Source organism: Dromaius novaehollandiae, chromosome 17 (genome assembly GCF_036370855.1).
Source record: "Dromaius novaehollandiae isolate bDroNov1 chromosome 17, bDroNov1.hap1, whole genome shotgun sequence".
Classification (NCBI taxonomy): Eukaryota; Metazoa; Chordata; class Aves; order Casuariiformes; family Dromaiidae; genus Dromaius; species Dromaius novaehollandiae.
In genome coordinates this window covers 12,962,055-12,984,529 of record NC_088114.1, presented here as the reverse complement: position 1 = coordinate 12,984,529, position 22,475 = coordinate 12,962,055, and the positions used below count along the sequence as shown (strand labels likewise).

The following is a 22,475-nucleotide window of genomic DNA, read 5'->3' as shown; positions in this document are numbered from 1 at the left end:
TGAGCAGCTCAACTACCCTTCAACTAGTCACTCACCTACAAAATATCCAATAAGTGTGCAGTGGAAGTAGGAGACCTTCTGCATTCGCCCAGAGATGTTCCCTGGTCCTGGGGCACCACAGGAATCACTGTTGGCTTGTTTTTTGTAGTTATCGTAACGCAGGACAAAGCAGAGCAGAAGACCCGGCATCACAATATCTCCAATCCCCAGCATGGAGAAGTGGCTGCCTGTGGAACTGGACAGCGGTTCAAATTGGGTTTATGCCCAAGGCACAAGATGACAAGCTCTGGACTCCTCCCTTTTGTTTTTCAGCTTCATTTTGCACATACCTCTACTGGCAAGCTTGCTTGTAGAAGCTAGATGCCAGCTACTAACTCATCACTAACTCAGCTTAGTTTTAAATATACCCATTTTGGCAGTAATAATACGTTGCTCCAAACCGGGGTATTTCAACCAGCAGTGTTTAAGCTTCTTTTGCTCAAAGGCATCCAATGAAACAGGTCCATCAACTCAATACTTCAATCATTTCTCTTCTAAACATTGATGACAGGTACCAGCTGACAATTTCATCAAACTATTTGATTAATATTGATAAAGTCTGCACCCTTGTTCCAATGCACAAAGATCACCTCTAATACAAGGCAATAAACTGATTCATGGACCATTCAGATCTTTGGCTTCATTTAGACAAAACATCTAGAAAACAATACTTTCATCAGCTTCCTTGAAAAAAGCCAATTGCTAAATAGAACAAGAACTAAAATCATCCACTATCTTAAACCCGAGATCTTTTTCATGAAAATGAAGCCAAGTTATCACAAAAGTCACAAAATGAACAATTTTGTTTTTATTATTGCAAACAATCAATCCTAATCTCTATATTTTCAACATCCCAACATCTAAAGAAAGAAAAGCAAAGTAAGTAAAGCCAATTTAATGCATTACATAACTTCTGGAGCACTTGACCTGTACTTCTGGATCAGGCCCACCCATATCCAGTTCAAAATCAGAAACATCAAGAAACCTCTGTAGAAAACAGATGTGGAATAGTCTCCCTCCAACATAGCCCTTTTCCGGTATTTAGTCTTCATCGGTTAGATCAGTTACTAACTCGCTTCCCAATTACTTGTTATTATGTAGTAATCCAGATTATTCAAGTGTTATACTAAATCTCATTTCTTTTTGCTTTTAAGTTTTAGGTCACAAATCCTACACGAGCAGTGATTAAAACTGTAGAACTCACACATGTGTAGAAAAGTATATCCAGTTCCGAACCTAACTAGTAACTTTTTGCATGTTATGAGACAGCAAATGCAAATGTGTCCAATACTTACTACTCATTATTATATATATTACTATCATGACCCCTCTTCATTGGATGTGACAAGCAATGATGGAAAGGATGGGGCAATACAACCCCTCTTTCCGTTCCCTCCTCTTTTGTAGAAGGGATACGCTGAAAAAAACCTCTCTTGGCTCTCTCTGGTGACACACTGGTACTTTTAAAATGACTTAGAAGGAAAAGATATAGAAATGTGATTTCTCATCCTCCTTCTCATCTCTTACTCTTCCTCCAGGAGCAGTAAATTCTGGGCAGAGGAGGAGACAGTGCTTCCTGCATTACTCAGTTTACTTAGTAAGTAGCTGTAGCTGCTCTATCACTTACACTTTGGTTTGTGTTACTCAAGTTCAACACTGAAGAAGTGGTAACAGCAACTTGCAGCACCATTCTCAATTCTAACCCTATGCAAAAAGTGGTTGGTCTTAATACGGAAGTTACTGAACCAAACCATAAATCACAACAGGTTGAATGGCAAAAAATAATCAACTTAAAACTGGTAATCTTCTGGAAAACTGAAACAGAGCTTGGGAGAATCTATTGCAACAGGGGGTAGGAAAAAACTTTCCTGTTCTTTCCTGGTTGCCCATAATGTCCTTTTCTCCAGTACCAGAGACATCTGGTACTGGCCACTAGAAACACGATACCCCGCTACTGATCTAGCCCAAAGGTCTTAATTCCTACAGAAGAAAAATGACTGAAGAGGGAGTGACTAAACAAGGAATTGAGTTGATATTTTCCATTAGAATTAGTGCTACCAGAAAGTACAGGGAAGGAAAACTTCTGCTATACAATACAGTAAAAAGAGCTGCTGGTTTTACCTTGGAAATACAAGTTTACCAGGCAGCGACAGACGGGGAACATCTCTACCCACATTTGGTCCCAGGTGAAGTTTCCGGGATAAAACATCAAGGGGATTATCAGCTGGTTGCGTGGCCACTTTCACCATAACGTTGCTGTTAAAGATGTAGGCAGAAAAAAAGACCTACGGAGCAAGGAAATCATTAGGAAACACAAACTGCAATTATATAACAACTCGAACCCGCATTTTTTCTTTTTATGTATTTCTTTGGTTTTGCCTATTCAAGGAAAGAAAGGAAATTGTCTGAAATTTCCATTTACATATATGTATATAAGAGGACAAAAAGCAAAATGTATTTCAAAAATTCAGATAAAGTTTTTTTACACTATTAGTCCCCAAGAATAACTGGAATATGCTTCCTGATATCAAGATACTGATCCTCCGGCAAAGGTACAATAAGGACTACAAGTACCAGCAAAGGCAGGTAACAGCAGAGATGCTGAGAATATGAGGAACATAGAAAGCAGAGAAGATGCTCCCTCATAAATGAAATTATACAACGTTTATTTCAAACAGGCTCTTACACTAATAAAGCTCATCACACTGGGAAACCGATTCTCTGCCAGAGCTGTCAGCAAGCGCTATCCTGAATCACTGCTGAACGTTACGTAAAGGTGAAACCAAATCCTTTCCAGTATTACCAAATACATTCTGCCAGGTTACTTGTAAGGGTGTTGAAAAGATTTTATGCCAACCTTATTAGCTGTAAGTCACTCTGCGTTCCTATTTTGAGCACTTGGCTGCTGATCAGCTCTGGGCGTGTGGGTACCGTGTACCTGGGAACGGGGCTTCGCGTTTACTCGGGCATGCTCTTTCTCATCTGCAGCCACGCTCGCAGAATCTCAGTTTTAATTTTTTCTTATAATATGCCAAAATTGAAATATTCTAATCGTATTTCTACTTTTGTCAACTAATTACTGAGGAAATCGTTCTGTCTCCTGCTGCACACCTCTAACTTCTCGGAGTGGAGCAATTAGGATGAGCTTCAGGCTTTGCCAGAATTCATCAGCTCCATACTACTCTATTTCCTGTTAAAAAGGCCAAAGACCAATTATAAATCTGAAGGGTAAAAACAGTTTTAGCAAAAACACTTACCCAAAAGACATCATAAATTAGTAAACCAGAGAGTAGCAAGCAGGAAACCTTCAGGCTCGGCAGCCGAACGAAGGCTATCATTGCAACACACAGGCCCATAGCCAGAGCTGCAAAATGCAAGTACATCATTAGTTCCTTAAAAAATAGCAACCCCCATTTCCAAAAAACAGCAAAACTCACAAAAAGAGCCCCCAGAACAAGCCTCCATTTGCACCTATATAGCGCTGCATGTGGTAGGTGGCTTTCTAAGGTCTCCAGATAGTGCAATTCTTCTTACCAGAGTTACAAAAAGCCAAAAAAAAATTCGGCAGCCAATTGTAAACCTGCCCCCATAGAAACAGAAATACCTCTTCAGGTACAACTGTCCAGTCCACTCAACTTCCACTATTCACCACAAAGAAATGTTTTCACATCTAGCAACCTAGAGACTGCATCTCCGCTATAAAACACACTATTCAATTCAAAACCAAACCAAACCAAACCCCTCAACTTTGAGCCTCTGTGCCCCAGTACAGAAAACTCAGCTTTTACACTAGTAGGAGGTTTTGTGGTAAATGCGTAAAATAAATAAATTAAATCCTTTACTCTTAATAATTGAGATATTAGCATGGTTACAAGACATGTCACAACATGGTATGACAATATAACACTCAACCCAATCTTCTCTTTGAGCAAGATTGTGTAAGACTGCCTGAACACTACGAAATATTATAGTTTCAATAGACAAGGATTTCCTAATAACAGAAACCTCTGTGAAAGCCTACCGAACAAAGGGGAAAAAAAAATTATGGGCACGTCTTTTTCTTCCCCCTCTCCCAAGGTTTAGTTTTCAGTCAGATCGACATTTGATGTTGCAAGCTCAGAACTGTTAGATCTAAACCAAGAGCAGATGAGGCATGTGCGATGCAAAATTACACCTCAAACGCATGTGGAGGTAGGGCTCCCCCCTGCCCCCCATTTCTTTGCAGTTGCAACTCAAGTTCCTAAATATTTTGTCAGGGTAGAAAACTAAGATGCTACACTAAAAGAAAAGAAAAATCCAGTCCTCACATTTTTGTGATTTCCTGTTTTTTTGAGCCTAGTTTTAAAAAGCCTAATGTTCTCAATGGACAACTGAATATGTTTCACCTGCTAACAAGCAAATCCTTAGAGATAAAAAAATCAACTTTCATCTATGATATCAACATAGTTACAAGGAATAACGGAGCTCTGTTGAGCCCCGATTTCACTTAAGCACGCAGACATTTGCGAACCTAATGCATGTGTTTAATGTGACAAAGAATTAGCAAGAAGCTGGAATCCTGTTTTGACCAACTGAAACCACAGGGAAAATTTATCCGGAAAGACTATGTCCACCAGCACGAGGCCTCATCTCACACGTTAGCACTGTAATTCTCACGCCACCCTTACGGAGCTGTGCAAGTATCTGACAGCTGCACTTTATCTGAAAGATGTGGCACTCTTCCACCAAAACACGAAGGAAACGTTTCGGTACGGATTCGGGGGAAAAGTGCCACCAGTCACCCGGCAGGGCGGCTGCTCGCCGCGCGGGGGATCGCCTCCGTGCCATGCCTCTGCGTACCCCTGAGCGGCACGGCTGCCCCTTTCAGGAAAGCAATGGGATTACTCGGGTAAAAACGGACCCCGAGTCATGCTGTGCAACTGTAACTAGTTATAAAACTTAAGCAAATTATGGAGGTTTAAAGAATCTGACACAGCAAAGCGGCGGGAAGAACCGCGCTCAGTAATTCAACCCAGACTTCCCCTGGCAGAAGAGCAAATACAAGGGAACAGTCTGTCTTAAATCAAAGAGATTTGTCCAAAGCCAATGTTAATAATAGCTCAAGCAAGCTTATATTTAGGAAAGGATTTCCAGGTTATAATTAACTAGAAGTGGAAGTATTTTAACCAGCATGAAGTTTTATGCATTGTTCAGACTGAATTCCTGTATCACTGCAATGAACGTAGGCAGGCACGCAACGCTTGCTGTGTCTAGCAAATACCGGGTATAAAAGGGGATAGAAAAAAGTCCTTTCCGTCAGAATGAAAGACTGTGCATACGCTAATGAATTATGCAGTTTTGTGTCTGTTTTAAATCATATTGGTAAATTGAAGAAAGGGAAGGGAAGCAAGAATGCCCAAGAGCAAGTCCAACAGCACACAGGGCAAAGCGCAGTCCAGCCGCCAGCACGCCGCGACGAACAGCGCAAGTCAGCTCCCTTTTCCAGCAAAGGGCAGAAATCACACAAGAAACAAAGTCACCTATAACCCAGCTCATGGGTGCTGCTGACAAACTAGATAGGGCAGACGTCCACAGAAATATATGCCAAATCATAAATAAATAAATAAAAGCCACACAAACTGCAGCTACGTAAGTCACAAGCACTGGGCACCTGGTCCATGGAGCTGAATAGGAAAGAATTAACCAAACGGGCTTTCAATCAACTGAGCGAATGAGCTCCAGAGTCCCTGCAGGCACATCCCTCAGGGAATAAGACTATTCCGAGAATTAAGAATATCCTCGCATCTGTGACAGGTCTCTCCAGACACGGCGTCTTTTCCGCTGTTCCGCATTACTGCATCCAGAGCAGACCAAACTGCTGAGATGCCGGCGGCGTGGCTCCTGCTTTGGAAACACGGGGTTTGCCGGCGAGGCATCAGCTTCCCCGCAAGCCGCCAGTCGATCGTTGGAAGAAACAGGTACCGAAGTCCTGATCAAATTAGGTTCTTACAAAACTCTCACAGCATATAAGGATGGAGCCTCTCTGCCCAGCTCCCGCAGCAGCTGGGATCTGCCGTAGTTCCTGGGTATCCATCGCTCTCCCATGCACCCTGTAACCATGCATGGATACTGCACGAACAGCATTCCCATTTCCCATCTCCAGCTATTTCCACTGTTTCAGAGAGGTTTTAATCTGTTTTTACCAGGTTACAACGACCATCCTTGATGATTTTGTCATCAAACAATCCACTCTGAGCAATGAGTGTTTCAAGACCTACGAACGCACCTCACCACAGGCCAGAACGGCCCCTGCGGACAGCATCGTCTCACTCCATCACGTAGAACGGCCCTGCACTTTAGGAACAGTTCAGCAACTGCTGGGGAGTAGAGGCAAGATACTAGCATTTGCAATTAAGACTCTTCTGGCAGGAATCGCCATACTTTGATTTTGCAGGTACGGGAAAACACCACGAAGCATTTCCCCTCCTTTCTGCTAGGATCGACCACCCAGCAGCAAGCCACGCACACCAATACTGCTGTGTACTTCTAAGCGCAAACGCCTGCCCCTCTTCTCCCTCCAGAAGCCGGCCCAAGCGATGCAAAGCACGTTCCCAACAGCGCTGCCATTTTCTGCTCGATGGAGAAACACGAGATGGAGCCGGGGCAGAGGCAGGGAGCTGAAGCGGGTGCCCAGAGGAAGGGGCAGGCCCTGCTTATCAGCAGCCCGTCACCCACTTGCCCATGTCACCGAGCGCTCCTCGCCGCCTCCTTTCCCTCCAAGGAAGAGCAACCGGGACCATCTCAAGCAAAGGGCAAACGCAGAGAGGATGCGATGCCGTGTACTGCAATACAGTACAAGGGGCAGAACTGCAGAGCCCGTTGCCCTGACAAAGGCCAATAAACGCCGCTTCTCGTTCAGTGTCACTGACAAAGGCTCTTTAACTGCATTTAAGCATTCTGAAGGACACTCACCTACAGAGCACAGGCTCCCTCGACCTATAAGTACTTAAAATACTCCAAAGCTGGAAGATATCAACACTATTCAGCAACTCATAAACCACCACCAAGGGAAATAAAACCCAGAAACCACTCTGCACCAATCGTTTAGTACTCTGCAAATTAATCATCTCAAAGCCCCCTATTTCAGACCGAAGTGCTCACAAAATTATTTTGAAGTAAATGCTTCTGTGAGTTTCTCTACATAGACAAATCTTCTGATTTTGTCAAAATTCACATTTGACACTCCATTTAGCTACGTAGCTACTGCAAATCAAAAAGCACTCTTGATTTCATGGTGAATTACTCCGCTTAAAACAAAACAAACATCATCTGCATTTTTTCCATTTAATATCTGGGTATTTTAAAAGATATCCCCTAACATACAAAAGGTGGTACTTTTAAAGGCAGCAAAAAGCATGAATAAAACATAATGCCTGTAATACAAAAGGAATAACCAAGATGTCACAACAGCTTTTAATGCTAAGGAGTTGTTGCTACGATCTCATCTAGGACGAGCTGGAAAGCTGATAGGATGCATATTTTTTATTGCGACAAGCAATTTCAAGGATAGGTAATGTTCCAGCTATTTTTCCTCAAGCAATCGACCACTTCAGGGTGCCACTTCATGAGATGTCTTGAGCCAATTTAGCCGCTTGACAGTGCTGAGAAGTGGAGGTCCCGCTCCTGGTTACCCTCTTCTCCCTCTGCTATCATATCCCACTCCATCCTCTCAGATCACGCCATGCTGCCACTTACCTTGTGCAAAATTTAGCACATACCTGACTGCACAATAATCCAATTTGTCTCACTGAAAGAGCAGAAAAATAGCTTGGCCCAAAAAAAAAAAAGTGTACTCTACCATTCTAGTGAGCTGAATCAGTTTACCATGTGATTAAATGAGTGCCAGAACTGGCACAAGAGATTTGGAAGGCAGAAGGGGAGGAGTAAAGCTCCTTTTGGGAACAGTAAGCTGTGAATTCAGCTCAACCAGCATGAAAAAATCCCACCTTCAAGCCAACTGGATGCCTTCCAGCTTCACCCATCTCACCATCCTAACTGGCAAGCATCAAACAGATCAAAGACAACTAGCTACTGTGAACTGCCTCACAACATATTATTTGATTATCTAAACCAAAAAAAAGCACACGATGAATGGCAAGAGTTAACCAGATTATTAAGATCAAGTTATGCTTCATAAGCAACTGCTGTCTCCACACATTTTTAACTAAAACTGGCAATTCACTCTAAACCATACAGGCGCAGAGTATCTTCCATGAGTGTCCTGGCACTTTCTCAGTAGCTCTTACAAACCAGAAAAACAGGTGGCTCAGGCATTACCCGGGCGTGCGTTTGACAGAGGTTGTTTTCAGGAGTCTATCACATCAGTATTACAGCTCGGCAAGGCATTAATTCCAGCAAATTTCACCAGTCATCACCAAATGAGTGGATGTGTCAGAACAGGCACAAACTAGCAGTCAAGTCCCTCAAGTCACATACTCACCATCCATAAGGAGCCAGTGGCCAGTTAGGACCCAGATAAGGACAAGCATCACAGAAAGAGAAAATGAGAGCAACTCAGCAGCAGTGAAACGCCCACAGCAGCCAAAGGAAATCCTAGGAACAACACACAAACATTAGCTAGAAGATTTTGTGTTTCCATTTAAAGAACAGAAAATGGACGCTACTGGAACAAGGCTCAGCTGCCAGTGAAAGATGCCAACAACAACTGAAAGGGAAGTTCCTTTGCCACAAATAGGTACCAAAACAGCAACAAAATAAAAGCTTTCCTCACATTCAAATACTGCACGTAAGCCTGAAGTACAGAGATGAAAGAAGCCATGTAAACCTTGGCCCTCCTCTTGAAATTGTTACTATGAATGGTGTTTCCTAATACCAATTAGGATGGTGCTTTTTGCAACATGAACTCCAGTTGAAGAGGAAAAAAATTAATTTTAAAACATGGTATTAAAAACTGTCATTTTCACTAGTGTAACCAGAGTCTCAGAGAGCCATTAATAGCATCCATAGGCCAATATTAATAAACATTAAAGTCCAATACCAAATCCCAAACTCTGAAATTTCAGCCAAAATAAGCCAAACCTCTTAAAAGCCACTGTTATGAAATCTAGTCCCCTGCAGTGGTGTTGTATTTCCCAGGCTGGCAAGCATGCGTGACTTGCAGAAATTGTGCTTCCTAGTTTCAAAGGGGAAACATAGTGCTGGCACAAAAAATATGCACAAACATCAGCACTTAAGCCCTGAGGTTAATGCTCGTAACCAAAGACGCTGTTAAAGAATTCCCATTAAAAGAAATAAATCCAACATCCAAAAAGAGCAGCAAAAGATTTCTCAAGTCCTTACTTGTTTTGAGGCGAACAAGGCCGTGTTAAGTACTGGCACATCGGGAGCAGAAGGAAAGCAAAAGCTATTGTTGCAAGGACTAGAAAAAGAAGAAAAAGTAATATTAGTACATTCAGACCTAATTTCTACAGTACACAAACAAGCTCCTCTAATTTGAAAAAGCTCTTGCAACAGTGTCCTATTAGCATATGCTGCAGTATTATTAAAGCAAGAGCAGTCAAGACTCCAGGGTTTCCTGCAAACCTTCTGTGGCTAGAACGCTTTCCAACTTCAGTCAAAACAAAAGCTCTCAACAGAATGCCAAAGCCCCCCAGCCCCCAAACTTTAAAGAAAATACAAGCCTTAAAGCTATTTGTTATCATGACAGCAAGAAAAAGACTTTCCAAATATTCCAGGAGTCAAGAAAAATGAAAGAACTTAATACAGTCTGATTGCGAGAGTCTCTGCAAATTCTTCAGCGTCTCACATAGACTAAGTCAGCTAACAAAGATTTTTTTTTTTTTGGCTTTTTACCCTAGATAAAGTCATTTCCCCCCCCCATCTAACTCATAACCATTTATTCATTGCTGAAACACAGCACACCTTAAAAGTGTAAGTTATGTCCAGTAGCTGGGAATTTAAAATTAATAAAATATGTAATGTCTTATGTTTTGGAAAGCAGGACAGATAAACATTTATAGGTATCTAAGTGGACTACATTGATAAACATTTTCTTTTTTTGTGGAACATATTTATCCCATCCACATTTGTAAAAAAGGAAATAAGATTAAAAAAAAAAAAAAAAGCAAAGGGGGAGGGTGGGAAGAGACCAGCCTTTCTCACCCCAAACCTCCTGCGTCCCAGGGGCCTGGGAACCTTTCCCGCCCCCTTGCTCCCCTCAAGCTCTTTGCAGCTGGGCACCCAGCACCTCCTGCCCCAGCCTCCGCTGCCCCAGCGCTGGGCTTTGCCCCGGAGCACCCGCTCCCCGTCCTGTCCTTACTGTCCAGGCTTCCCACCTGAAGCTTTTTCACCCTCCGGCCTCAGTACCCGCCGCTCCGCTAGGAAGCCCATGGCCTAACTCCCGTCCGGGGCAGCACGCCAGCTCTCTGGCTCTGCCGTCTGTTTATCGCCCAGCGCTGGCCTCGGGCTGTTTGCTGAACCCACCCTTGCGCCCGGCTCTTCCCCAAAAGGCGAAGCTTTGAGGCAGAAAGATTTAGGAGAGGTTTAAGAAACCAGACACCACAGCTATAATTTTAAAAGTCCACCCCCACCAGCCTGAGAGCTGCAGAAGGAGGACGTGAAGCAGTACTCCTCGAGCACGCTGCGGGGGGGAGCGACTGAATCCCGGAGCGGCCAGGCCTCCGAGCCCGCGGCGGGCTCCATCCTGACGCTGAGCTGCTGCCCGCGCTTGGCATCGCGGAGGGCCTGGGGCCTAAGCGCCCTGGGCTCAGTGACCCTCCCCAACGCAAATCCCATGGAGAGCACAACAGTATCATACAGCTCCCAGGACACAGATACCTCAGCGTGCTGATGCGAAAAGACCGAACTCCCCTAAATGTCAGAAAAAAAAAAAAACAAAACAAAAAACCCCCCACCCCTCCACAGACACAAAATGCCTTACATAGTGTAGTCACACGTCACGAATGCTACAACTAAAGTTACAAATGTCAGGGTCATGCTGGAAATAATTGGACCAAGAAGCATGACAAGTTAAAATCTGTCTCTTGTCACCACCAATATCTAGTATACAGTGGAATTTATAGGAAGTGATAATTTTTTAATAGGAAAGGCTACATATGACACAGGCCAAAGTTTTAAAAGCAGCATAAGCAGCATACGAGCCTGCACAGGACCTTAAAAGCAGCATACGAGCCTGCACAGGACCTTAAAAGCAGCATACAGGCCTGTACAGGACCGCGTCACCAGAACTGCAGCAGGAATCCCCAGACTCCTACCGCGACGGGGGATTTAGGTCGCACCCGTCAATACCAGCCTACCGAAGAGGCTGGGGAAGACGCATGTTCGGGGCCAGATCAGAAGGGAAAAGCACGCATTGTATGAGGGGTTTTACAGGTTTAAAAATCTTCACTGACTCGGTATGTGGGCTGAGGAGAACAATTTTTAAAAGCTTCTGCAAACCCAGAGCAGGGGAAGGGGGGGGAAAAAAAAAAAAAAAAAAAAAAAAAAAGCATCTTTGACCCTGAATAGCAGCTGGTTTCTTGGAGAACTGCAGAAGGATCAAAAGGCCAAAATTTTCCAAAAAATCAAAGCCCTAGTATTTACTTGGATACCAAAACATAAATAGTAACAAATTGTGAGTCCTCTGATCCTGTTTATCTGCAACAATCATTTCATTTTTGCTCTAAATTCAAGAAGTGTATAAGATTAAAATGAAAAACAATTTTACAGCAATTTATAGTTCAATAGGCTTATCAAATCTCTAAATGGAAAATACTACTCAAATAATATTTGTTACTTTATTATTAGCTAGGGAGAGATGAAAATATAATCCTGAAAACAGATGAGGGTTTTTTCCCCAAACATACTATGACATGCATTTTAATTCTTAGTGACAATATTTAATTATATTAATTCTTTCTTTTCTATTCCATTTGTTACAAAGAGAAGAAAACTCAGTCACCTGCTGTGCATATTGTAAAGACAACTTGAACTGAATCGAAGAAGAAGAACATGACTAGGAGAGACACAGAGGCCCCGATGGGCAGGAACAACGCCTGGGTGGAATCGATGGTCTGAATACCTGCAGGAGAAAAAACGTGACACTGAACTTAGCCTGCTTCTTACCACGCACATACCGAAAGACCATCCCCGTCCACGCAGCTTATGACTCTAATAATAAACTTAATTTCAACGCTGGTGCAACAGAGGTCGATTCTGAGGTCCTCGTGCGCGATCACAGCCAGCTACAGCAGTCGGCGCGACAGCACGAAGGCTGAACCGCGCTGTCGCTGCAGCTGGTAACAACGTACAGCAACGGGCTTGGCCGGCTGCGCGCGACCCACGGACTGAAGGGTGGAAGAAAACGGTAAGAGCTTTTTCTTGCCGCTGCCAACTGTGAATAACAAATCAAAGATTTAAAATTATTTAGGCAGCAAATAACCCATTTTCCACGTTGTGCCCGGAGCACCGCGGACCTGCCGAACGGAGCCGGCGCGAGGCGTGGAGCTCGCTCGGGGGCAGCGCCGCAGGCAGCCCGGGGCTCGCGCAGGGCCCCGCCGGGCAGCGTCGCCGCGCGCCTGGATCACACCGCTCCCGGCACGCGCCAGGCAACGCCACGTCTAACAGTAAAGGGCAGGACACCAGGGACGTTTTCCTGTTTATGAAACTGCTGCCTCAGACCGGCAGGAACCATAATGGTCTTCACGCTACAAACCAGCCCAAAGTCAGGCTTACGTTTTCCAGCTGGAGGTAGTTCCAAACAGAGCAGAGACACTCAAGGGCTTTATTCTGGTTATTTTCTTCACCTCAACCTTGCCATGTGCCTACGAGGGGTTTTAATAATGGGACAGCACAATTTTTACTGTGTTTTACCAGAAATTTTTAGTACTACTGACACACTTTGAAAAGCCCACCTATCCCCCCAAATTCACACTAATACTTAACCAGTCTCTGTAATCACATCTGATCATGAGTGAAAAAATAAGCCATGAGTAGTAACTAGACTAAAAAAAAAAGAAAAAAGAGGCAATACAAGAGATACTTGTACAGCATTAAAACTACGAGCAACATCTGAAACAGTCACTTCATTAAGAAGGACCCAAGATGTTTCTAATGCAAATTAATATATGGCTCTGAACTAGATGGGACCTACCACCAGCCTAGCACCTCCACGATATCCCAGAATAATTAGGCATCACTGTATTAAGCAGGACTTTTTAAGTCACAGGATTTTAAGGATGAGCTTTCTGGTTATCAAACAGAAAAAAATATATATAATATATACACACACACACACACAAGCATAACTATACACATAGTGTGTGTGTGTACGTGCATGTGTGTGTGCATGTAATTTTTCTGTGGAAGAGTGGGAAGTTGTCAAAATAACTGGTTACTTACAGAACTCAGTTATCGGTGTATCTGAGTATGTCAAAAATTGTCAAAGGAGCATGGGACATACAGCAGAACCCAGGCAGCAGTGAGCAAGTATTCCTTTTTTTTTTTTTTTAATAAACAAGCGAGTTAAACAATGGGCGCAGAAGCCGTATCACTGACATTGTACAGTCATTTATTATTTCAGATAAACGATCTATTATTCTCAAACATAAGCATCATAATAAAATTTAAAAACAAAGCAGAAGAACCCAGTCACTTGGGTTTTCGATGTTTTTTTGTCTGGTACAAAACAGGAAAGTACAATACAGACAATCCAGTCATGACAGTGCTAAGACACAGAAATTCTTATATTCTAATCTGTGGCTTAGATCTAGTTCCTCCTGCTTTGGGAAAGAAAATTTACTCACATGCCCTTCAATTTCCCAAGGCGGGGGGGGGGGGAAGGAGGGAAAAAAAAGAGGGAAAAAAAAAAGGAGAGAGAAAAAAGAAATGACATACTACAAACCACCTTGGCATACGGGAATAAGTGCCTGCAGTGTTAAACGTCAAAGTTTTTCATTTCACTTCTGATCATTTTGACAGCTAATCCCCTTAATGTGCTTATTTCCCAGTCCCAGACTGTCTTCTCTTAATTCCCAGATGCCAAAAGCCGCAACTGTTCATTAATGAATCACCAAACACTGCAACCTCTTTGCTGTAGCTGTGCAGTTTGGCGTAGTTGAATGTTATTTATTTAACAATTTTTAAGCCATATTTATTTTAAACAAAGCAACCTCAGCATTCAGGACTTTGTGCACAGGACCGCTCACGTCTCACTTTATTCTTGCTCTCTAAATTTGCCGAAACAATTCATTCTGGAGTCTATTCTCAAAATAGGGCCATATAAATTACCACAAGGTAAACTACAGTGTAAATATACAGCACATTGTGTACAGCACATTCCACTTTAACTGCTCGCGTCCATAGTTTCACCTGCGAAACAGCGTATCTCAAAGGGCCAAGCTGCCTGCAATCTATTTATACCGTAACAGAGGGGATAATCACCGCATAGTAGTTGACAAGTTAATCCACGCTCTGAATATATTGTGTGCAGGCACATACTTTGTTGTCCATCTATAAATGAGCTGCCCAAAGCCATGTGAAATCTATACTTCAATTTCTCTATTGATAAAGCTGAATCATCCTTATAGACCCTTGTCAGCACACCATCAGGTCAAATCTCTCTTTGTTAATGCACAGGCTAATGTGTCACAGTGACGAGCACCAGACAAAAAGAAGTTAGGTTCCCTTCTCAGAACTGCATTAAAAAAGTAAAGCCGTCTCCACTTCCAGTAATACCTGACAAATTGTGCAGCATGCAATTTCTATACCTTATGGAAATGTTGATGGATGAAATTCAGTTTCCATGGGCACGAACTAGATAGCAGTATTAATGCACAGCAGAATGGTTAAGTGCCTAGACAGAATATTGTGTCAGTTGAATCTACAAAGCATGTGGCTGAAATGCACTACCAGATGAAGTAAAAGAAGATGCCACGCATTGAAGTGATGAAAGAAAGATAAGGAGTAAAGCTAACCCTTACTGTTATTGGTGCTGTTGCCATTAAAAGACCCAGCTGCGCTGCTATTGTCTTTCTCTTTGTCTTGATTCTCAAAGTCCATGTTAAGAGACCTGCAGGAAACAAAGCAAACTTAATAGGCAAGTTTCAAACCCCTGCTTAGGTTTATCAGCTATGGTCTCATTCCCATCCTCCTACAGCACCCTCTCCCTGAAAAAGCACTTTAATGCTGGTTATGAGAACAAACACCATACACACAAATACTCAGAGCACCATGATTAGTTTCTACAGGCCACTGGAAACCAAAGTATGTCTCCAGTTAATTCCCCTTTGATAAGATAATATTATCTTTCTTCTCACAGAAGATAATACTGTCTTTTGGCCAAGAAAGAAGGCAGAGATGTAGCGCAGGAGTTCTTGCTCCTGGTTCTGCTAGACACTCTCTTCTATACTTTAAATTGCATCATCTCTGGTACCCCAACGACATATACAAGATGGTCCAGTACTTACCTACCGGAAAGCAAACAGGCAAGTAAAATGAGTGCGGGGAGCTCACGGCTCAGAGCAAAGGGTAAACTCACATGCACAAAACCCTGTACAAACAGTGATCTCAGTATCCTAATATAACACCATATGTTGCATACTACAAAAAATCACATCTACAAACCCCTTTAAAAACCAGATGTTAGAGGATTATACCTTAATCCTTACACACCCTTACAGAAAATTATTCCACGCTACTGAAGCCATGCTGGAAATTTTTTTTTTTTTTTAATCTCCACAGGTCTAGATGAGGCACCAAATCACACAGGTTCTCACAGTGAGACTAGTCACAGCATTGCCTGAACTGGCAAGTGTTAACAACAACAAACTGCAACAGAGATACTTTTTACCTGAATTACTTTGAAGTGCAGAATGTGATGGAAATACAATAAAAGTTTCAACTCTGAGGTATCTGAACTCTTTCCAAGTTCTCATTTTGATCCTTTTCATTCAAATATAACTAGTGCGGTTCAGTTACATTTTTAAAACGATATTTATTATTTCCTTCCTCAAACTCTTGTTATGAATTACGACCACTATTAGCTTGCAATTCTCTGCTGAATACGTGGTCTTGCTTAATTGAAAGAGTTTCAGCAAAGCCTAGAAAGTAGCCAGATAGACATTTGAGATACACACAGAACAGATGACTAGAGGAAACCCAGAACAACGAGCACAAACTGATACTAATTTCATCCATAGGAGCTGACAGCCTTCCCCTATGTACCCAGCTCAATTCTAACTGATTCACCTTTGTCCTTTTGATACATACACTTAAAAAAATCCCAAACAATACAGTATTGTACCACTTTTGCCACAGTCCTGTCCTTTGATGCAACTCCTGAACTATATTCTAACAAATTTTGGCTTAACTTCTTGAAATAGTGCAATTTCCTTTAAGATCTCTCTGGGACAGCAATTGTTTCTATCATTAAATTCCAGGTAGTATTAAAAAAAAATACTGGCAATCAGGTTTACAGTGATCGTTTCTCATTCCCTTACATGCATGTTATCCACGACTCAGATGTAAATATATTTCTTCAAAGCAGCTACTGAGAGCCACCAGGAGCACTGCACAACTTTCGTCGTAGGTCTGCAGCAGTACCAAATACCAAATATTTTCCTAAAACTTCCAGGTCAACAGGTATTAAACTCCTCTTTAAGTTAAGCTGCTAGTAATCTTGCTATGCAAAGTAAGCAAGTGCTATTACTTTGTCAGCTAGGGAAAAAACACACTACAATCTTTTATACACTTCTGTAGGTGTCAGTATTTCGCGCGAGTGTAAAGGTTACCTATCGCAGCGCACAGCGGAGCAGTTTTGAGCTGCAGTTACAGCCTGAAACGGAGCACGTACGGGGTTTGCACAAGCAAACACGCGCAGAGCGGAGCCAAGGGGAGCACCTTCCAGCTTTAAAAATATTTTGTTCCCTCTGCTCCTATTACGCAGGTACGCCCGAACAGCAGGATGAAACTGAAGTGGCTTTGGGGCCCCAGCAAAATATGAGGAACCTTCAACCTTGGACATACAGCGCTTCTGTGCCGATGATGAATCATCAGCTAAGAAGTTACCAAAAATACAAAGAGGCAATAGCGAACACCAGAATCCCTGCAAATGAGCCGGGTCTTCTCAGCTAAGTGCTCACATTTCTAAAGCTCCCTCTGCTCTGCGTGTCGTTTGGGGCGCCTTTATCCTCCGACCCCGTTTCATTTTTCCCCATTAATCCACTGTAGCCCTGTAATTCTCTTCTCAAACTATCAAAATCCAGGAGCAGGCTGACAGCCCTCCAGGCCTCGATCCAAGAGTCACCCAAACAAGGCAATTCTCTCATAGCTGCATTTCATTTCCCTTTGAATTACTGCAGCTCAGCAAGAACTCCACACCATCGGTCCGACGACGGCATCAAGGAGCTCCTCGTAATTTAGGGACGTTGCCGTCAGCACAGAAAACTGAAAAGCAGCTATTAGTTCTACTGCTCACAAACAACTTCAGCCCCGTTTCTCTCACTGCAACAGCATCAGCAATTATCCCGTTACCGATAAACATCCCTACCTCGATACTAGGCGTAAACTTGGAGATTACTTTCACTTAGCAATGGAGCTGCTGCTCCAAGCCAAATCCCAAATAATCTGCAACCATTTTATAATTTGGCCCTTCCCTCTGCTGCTAATAATTGCCCAAGCAAAAAAGACTGAGAAGTGATCACAGAAACGTCCTTCAAGAAAGTTAAAGGCTGATACTGTAGAACAAGCTACACTGAGAACGACTGGGCTGTAAAGAAGTAGCAAGCTGAGAAACATTTGCTTTTTTGTTCAAATCTTTGTGGGGCTCCAAGGGCAGCATTTAGCCAGCAGCTCCTATCAGGCAAGAAGCTGCACAGTTGTTTCTTCTGGGTGTCCTAACAGCTCCAGCTGGTAACGTTTCCAGCACAGTGCTCCAGCGGCAGCACGGCTTCGCCTCCCACGGGGAAACGCTCAGGCGGGTTACGCCAAGGCCGAAGGAATGAGTAAGCTGCTGGCACACTAGTACCGTAAAAGTTCAGATTGAACTATGGATCGCTACTCCCCACTGCAATAACGCTTCAGGGAAACCCTGCAGGAAAATACTCTGACGAAACAACAGAGGAAACGTGAAAGCAAGGATATATCTAAAGAGTCCCTTGCAGATGCAACGTATAGAGAAGTTCCTCCCCGCCCCACTCAGCAGACAGACCCCCATACTGGAGGCTGTGGGGCCGCGAGACTTGGGCGCTGTCAGGGAATTGCCAGATTCTGATTGCTCCAAATAAAAACTAGAATCGGAATCAGTCACGGGTCTGAGGTGGTTTAATTCAATCAGATCTCAATGCAAATTATATACCGAGAGGCTAAAATATGCCACATGCTCTAATGTTGTTACTGTGGCTTTGCAAATGCACTTGTGAGATAAAAGGGCGAGTTCCAATGCAAGAGCTGCAGGGGGATTAAGAAAAAGGGAAATAATGGCAGAAAGTACATGCAAAAGTGTTTTCGCTCCCTAGATGAGGGAAGCTCGCTTAAATCACGTGTCTCTGATAAGAGCACCTCGCCTGCAGCAGATGTTTGAGGTGCCAGACCATCCCCGCTCAGCCCAGCGGAAAGGCCAGCCCCGACCTCCGCTCGGTTCTGCCAGCGCCGGACTGCAGATGCTCATGAACTCCCAGCACGTCCTTTCTCTAAAAGTTTCACTGTGAAACATGTATCCTGATTTCTGTAAATGTCAAGGCATCAAGCCAACCACGAGAACACTATTTGAACTATTTTTCCTTTACACACATGCTTTAGTTACCCAGCGTCTAGAGACAGAAGACACCAGTTGCTTCCCATGTCTATTCAAACTACACAGCAAATTTAAACCTAACACAAAAATTAGGAGAAATTTCTTTCTTATATCACCTAATCTCAATGTTGTTTAGTAGAGTAACACAAAGTCTCCTGGTGGTACTTTACAAAACAGTATATGGGAAATATATGTACCCATAAAAGTATATAGCTCATTAGCTCTGAATGAGGCCAGATTCTCTTATATCAATATAAACCACTAGCATTTCTCAGAATATTTTACTTATTGGCCAGGCAGAGCCTCCTCCTTCCCAAGCCCCTATCAGATCTGCCTAAGATGAACATATTTGAGTGTGAGGTCCAAACACACCAGGAAGAAACAAGGACTGACATTTGTGAGCACAGTGAGGAAGCCTTAAACAAAGATTAGAAGCTGCCTTATGGAGGAAGCTGAAAAAACTTCCTCAAAATTAGATCTATATTAAATACATCACATGGGGAAAAGTTTGTATTCTAGCAAAGATAACTTTTTTTTCTACTAAAAAAGCTATTACAAAACTCACAAAAATAACAGAAAATTATAAAACTTATGTAGGGAAAGGAACATACATACAAGCATACCAACAAACACATATATACAGCAAGTGAAAAGCACATGCATAATATTACCAGCCAAGAAAAATGTTATGGTAAGATAAACTCAGAAACTTGGTTAAAGTTTCTTTCAGCTAGAAATAAATAAGCTATTTTTATTACCTCACACTCTATTACCAGAATTAGTCACACATTTTATTTGAATATTTGGAATCATTTCCATACAGCTAAGTCTAAAGTTCTTACGCCTCCTTTGAAATTTCATATTCAGCTCAAATGTAGCATGCACAAAAGCCTGCTAACTAATGAAGACCAGGAACGTGGATTCATCATGGTTGTGCAGCACTGCTGAAGAACCAACCAAGAAAAGGACTTATCCCATAGAACTTGCAACCTAAATACCTGAATAAACAAGGCAGAGTAGGAAAAAAAAATAGAAAAATTCAACCGATATGCATTGTTCCTTGGTACCACAAATTAATCTACTGGCTTGGGGCCTCCAAAGCACTACACACTTAATGCGGGAAGGTCAGACAGTCTGCAGCATGAGAAGATCAGTTTTCATCCGCAGACAGGAGATAAAGCTTGCACTTTAATCCTACATTATCTGGCAAACACAGCAAAGATATGTGAGGGCCCTCGTCACTGATTCTGAAGCAGGGAGCAAACCACCTTATATACATAAAAAGTCAAACCATTAGTAATATGTGTTATATATTTATCTAATTTATTTATACTTAAAACCAGTGCAATTTCTTCTGTACATACCTGCAAAACAAAGCTGGGCTGCATTCTGTTTGAGAAGCACCTACGTAACAATTTGGCTTAAAACCAGATACTTGAACAGGTACATGATGTGTTAAATCAGGCTTTACATATGAGGAGGGATCATGTTTGGGTATGTGATAGGACAGGAAAAGATTTAGCTGTTACCTGCCTGCAAAGTAACTCCATCATTCAAAATCACGGAGAAGACTGGAGAAAACAGCAGCGAGCACTTGTGCAAGGGTAGGTGACTGTCTAGCAGGGACCCATAGGAAATAACACTCTTCCAGGCTAAGCTTGCCCATTTAAAAATCCATGACGAAACAGTACATTTGCATACAATTCACAGCTTGTAACTGTTCAAAAGATTACACTCACCCTTTTGACAGACTATAAGAAAGTATATCGAGTTCAAGGCCTGAGGGACGGTCCAAAAGCGTACGGGGGAGCAGCGCAGAACGGCTCGAAGCTCAAACTCCCGACCCAGCACAGCCGTAGGAAGGAAACACTCTTCCACCCACAGCAAGAGACGCAGGTCTCAACTTCTAAGCTGTGCACTTCATTCTGGATGGGGACTTTACCCTGGATCTATTCCTCTGACTCTCTGGGGAGGGGTTGAGGGTATTTTTTTGGCAAACGCTGCTTGCGGGACTGACAGTGGACCAAGGCTATCGTTGGGTCTGTCGAAACCTCGTGCCTTAGATGAGATGCAACAAGCACATGGATTTTACCCTGATTACTCACCCTCCCAATTCCTTCTGATCCTATTACTGCACTTCTGTTTAAGCAGTTTGCCAGCAATACCCCAATAACTCTATTTGCTGACCGGGAATTAGAAACCAAATCCACCTCCTACAGTACGAAGGTTAACTGAAGAGCCAGGTGCTGCTCTCTTCCTCCCGTAGGACAGCTCCGTTCTTCTCTCGGCCGCTCACCAATTAAACTCCTCTAATTCCTCAAGTTCAAACAGAGTTCTTCCCTTATCCCGGGGCAAATCTATCCCTTTTCTAAATGTTTTACAGATAATTGGAAGATTACAAACAGGATTCTACCTCTGCTAATTATTAAGAATTTTTAATACATTATCTGTCAGAAGGCCATGTCCCCCCAGCAATTTCAAAAAGACAGAGGTCTTGATCTCCCTTTAAACTTAAGTTATTCAAGACAGAAGATAAGAATAAACCAAAATATATGTCTATATGATGGATATTGTCATTTGAAAGGTGAAAGACAGGAACTTGCAGAGATATCAGAGAATAAAACCTGATTTTATTGACCTCTACTTGGAGAGGCAATATATGCTGTACATGTCAGGCAACAACAACATCGTTTTCTAAAATATGCCCACGGTGCCCTTAATGGGGGCCGGGGGAAGGGGACACAGCAGCATTTCAGAAGCTGAAGCTACTTTTCAAATTTAGCTTCCAGCTATGAGGTCAAAACTAAAAGGATCTTTATAGATTAAAAACCCACACTACAACATTGTATGCCAATTAAATCCTTCCACTGAAACTGTTATTCTGGTACTAAAGCAAACAACTCTGAAAGCTATCTATTATGATTCCGGACACCGAATCCTTCAATATGATACCTTTTCTTTCAGGTAAAAATTATCTCAAATTGCTAATAAGTAGTACAAGGCTCACTTCTGAACAGCTAGCTAGAATTACGTATCCTAGTCACAGCTTTACTTTTGTGCTTAAAAATTATGTTAGCAATCTGTAATATAGACCTGCCTTTACTGCAAATATGAAATGAGAAAAATGCAAGAATTTAACTTACTAAAATGAAAAGCAACAGAATACAGATACTAGAAAGAAGTGTTTTTAGTAGTCTAATAGGTCAACTTTTATCTTATTTATAAAAAGTTTTAAAATTAGTGGTATACCGTATTACTGAGGTAAATTCAAATACGCATTAAGATTTTGCAAGCAAGAACAATCTAAAACTCTACTAGCTTGAACAAATGATGCGCTACCAATTCCAATGAACCGGGTATATGTCAGACAAGTTAAAAGCAGGAAGGCATTTTTTTCATTTATATCACATTTTGGAGCACTGTGTTAATAAAGATTTTAGTTTTTTCTCAAGGTCCTATTCTTTCAACAATTAAGACTACAAAAATAAGTGTACCACTTACACGGCCTGATGTCTCTAAGTAATGTCTGAAGTATCTCTTCATATAAGTTATGTATCCGTATCTCTCATTCTCAACAGATAACTTGCTGCAATAGTTAATTACACTGCTACTACATGAAGATGCACATTTTTTTAAAGTACACATG

The 22,475-nt window shown here is 42.3% G+C and overlaps 1 protein-coding gene across 1 annotated transcript in view; it reads right to left on the bottom strand.

Moving 5' to 3' along the window:
• SPPL3 (signal peptide peptidase like 3) overlaps nucleotides 1-22,475 on the bottom strand; it is a 61,573-nt gene that overhangs the window by 3,261 nt on the left and 35,837 nt on the right. Inside the window, exons 3-9 of the mRNA XM_064522263.1 lie at nucleotides 15,018-15,106; nucleotides 11,999-12,118; nucleotides 9,379-9,457; nucleotides 8,519-8,631; nucleotides 3,297-3,403; nucleotides 2,161-2,324; nucleotides 36-235 (exon numbers count right to left, since the gene is read on the bottom strand). Of these exons, the coding sequence (XP_064378333.1) occupies nucleotides 36-235; nucleotides 2,161-2,324; nucleotides 3,297-3,403; nucleotides 8,519-8,631; nucleotides 9,379-9,457; nucleotides 11,999-12,118; nucleotides 15,018-15,106 (872 nt within the window). The remainder of the gene's footprint in view (nucleotides 1-35; nucleotides 236-2,160; nucleotides 2,325-3,296; nucleotides 3,404-8,518; nucleotides 8,632-9,378; nucleotides 9,458-11,998; nucleotides 12,119-15,017; nucleotides 15,107-22,475) is intronic.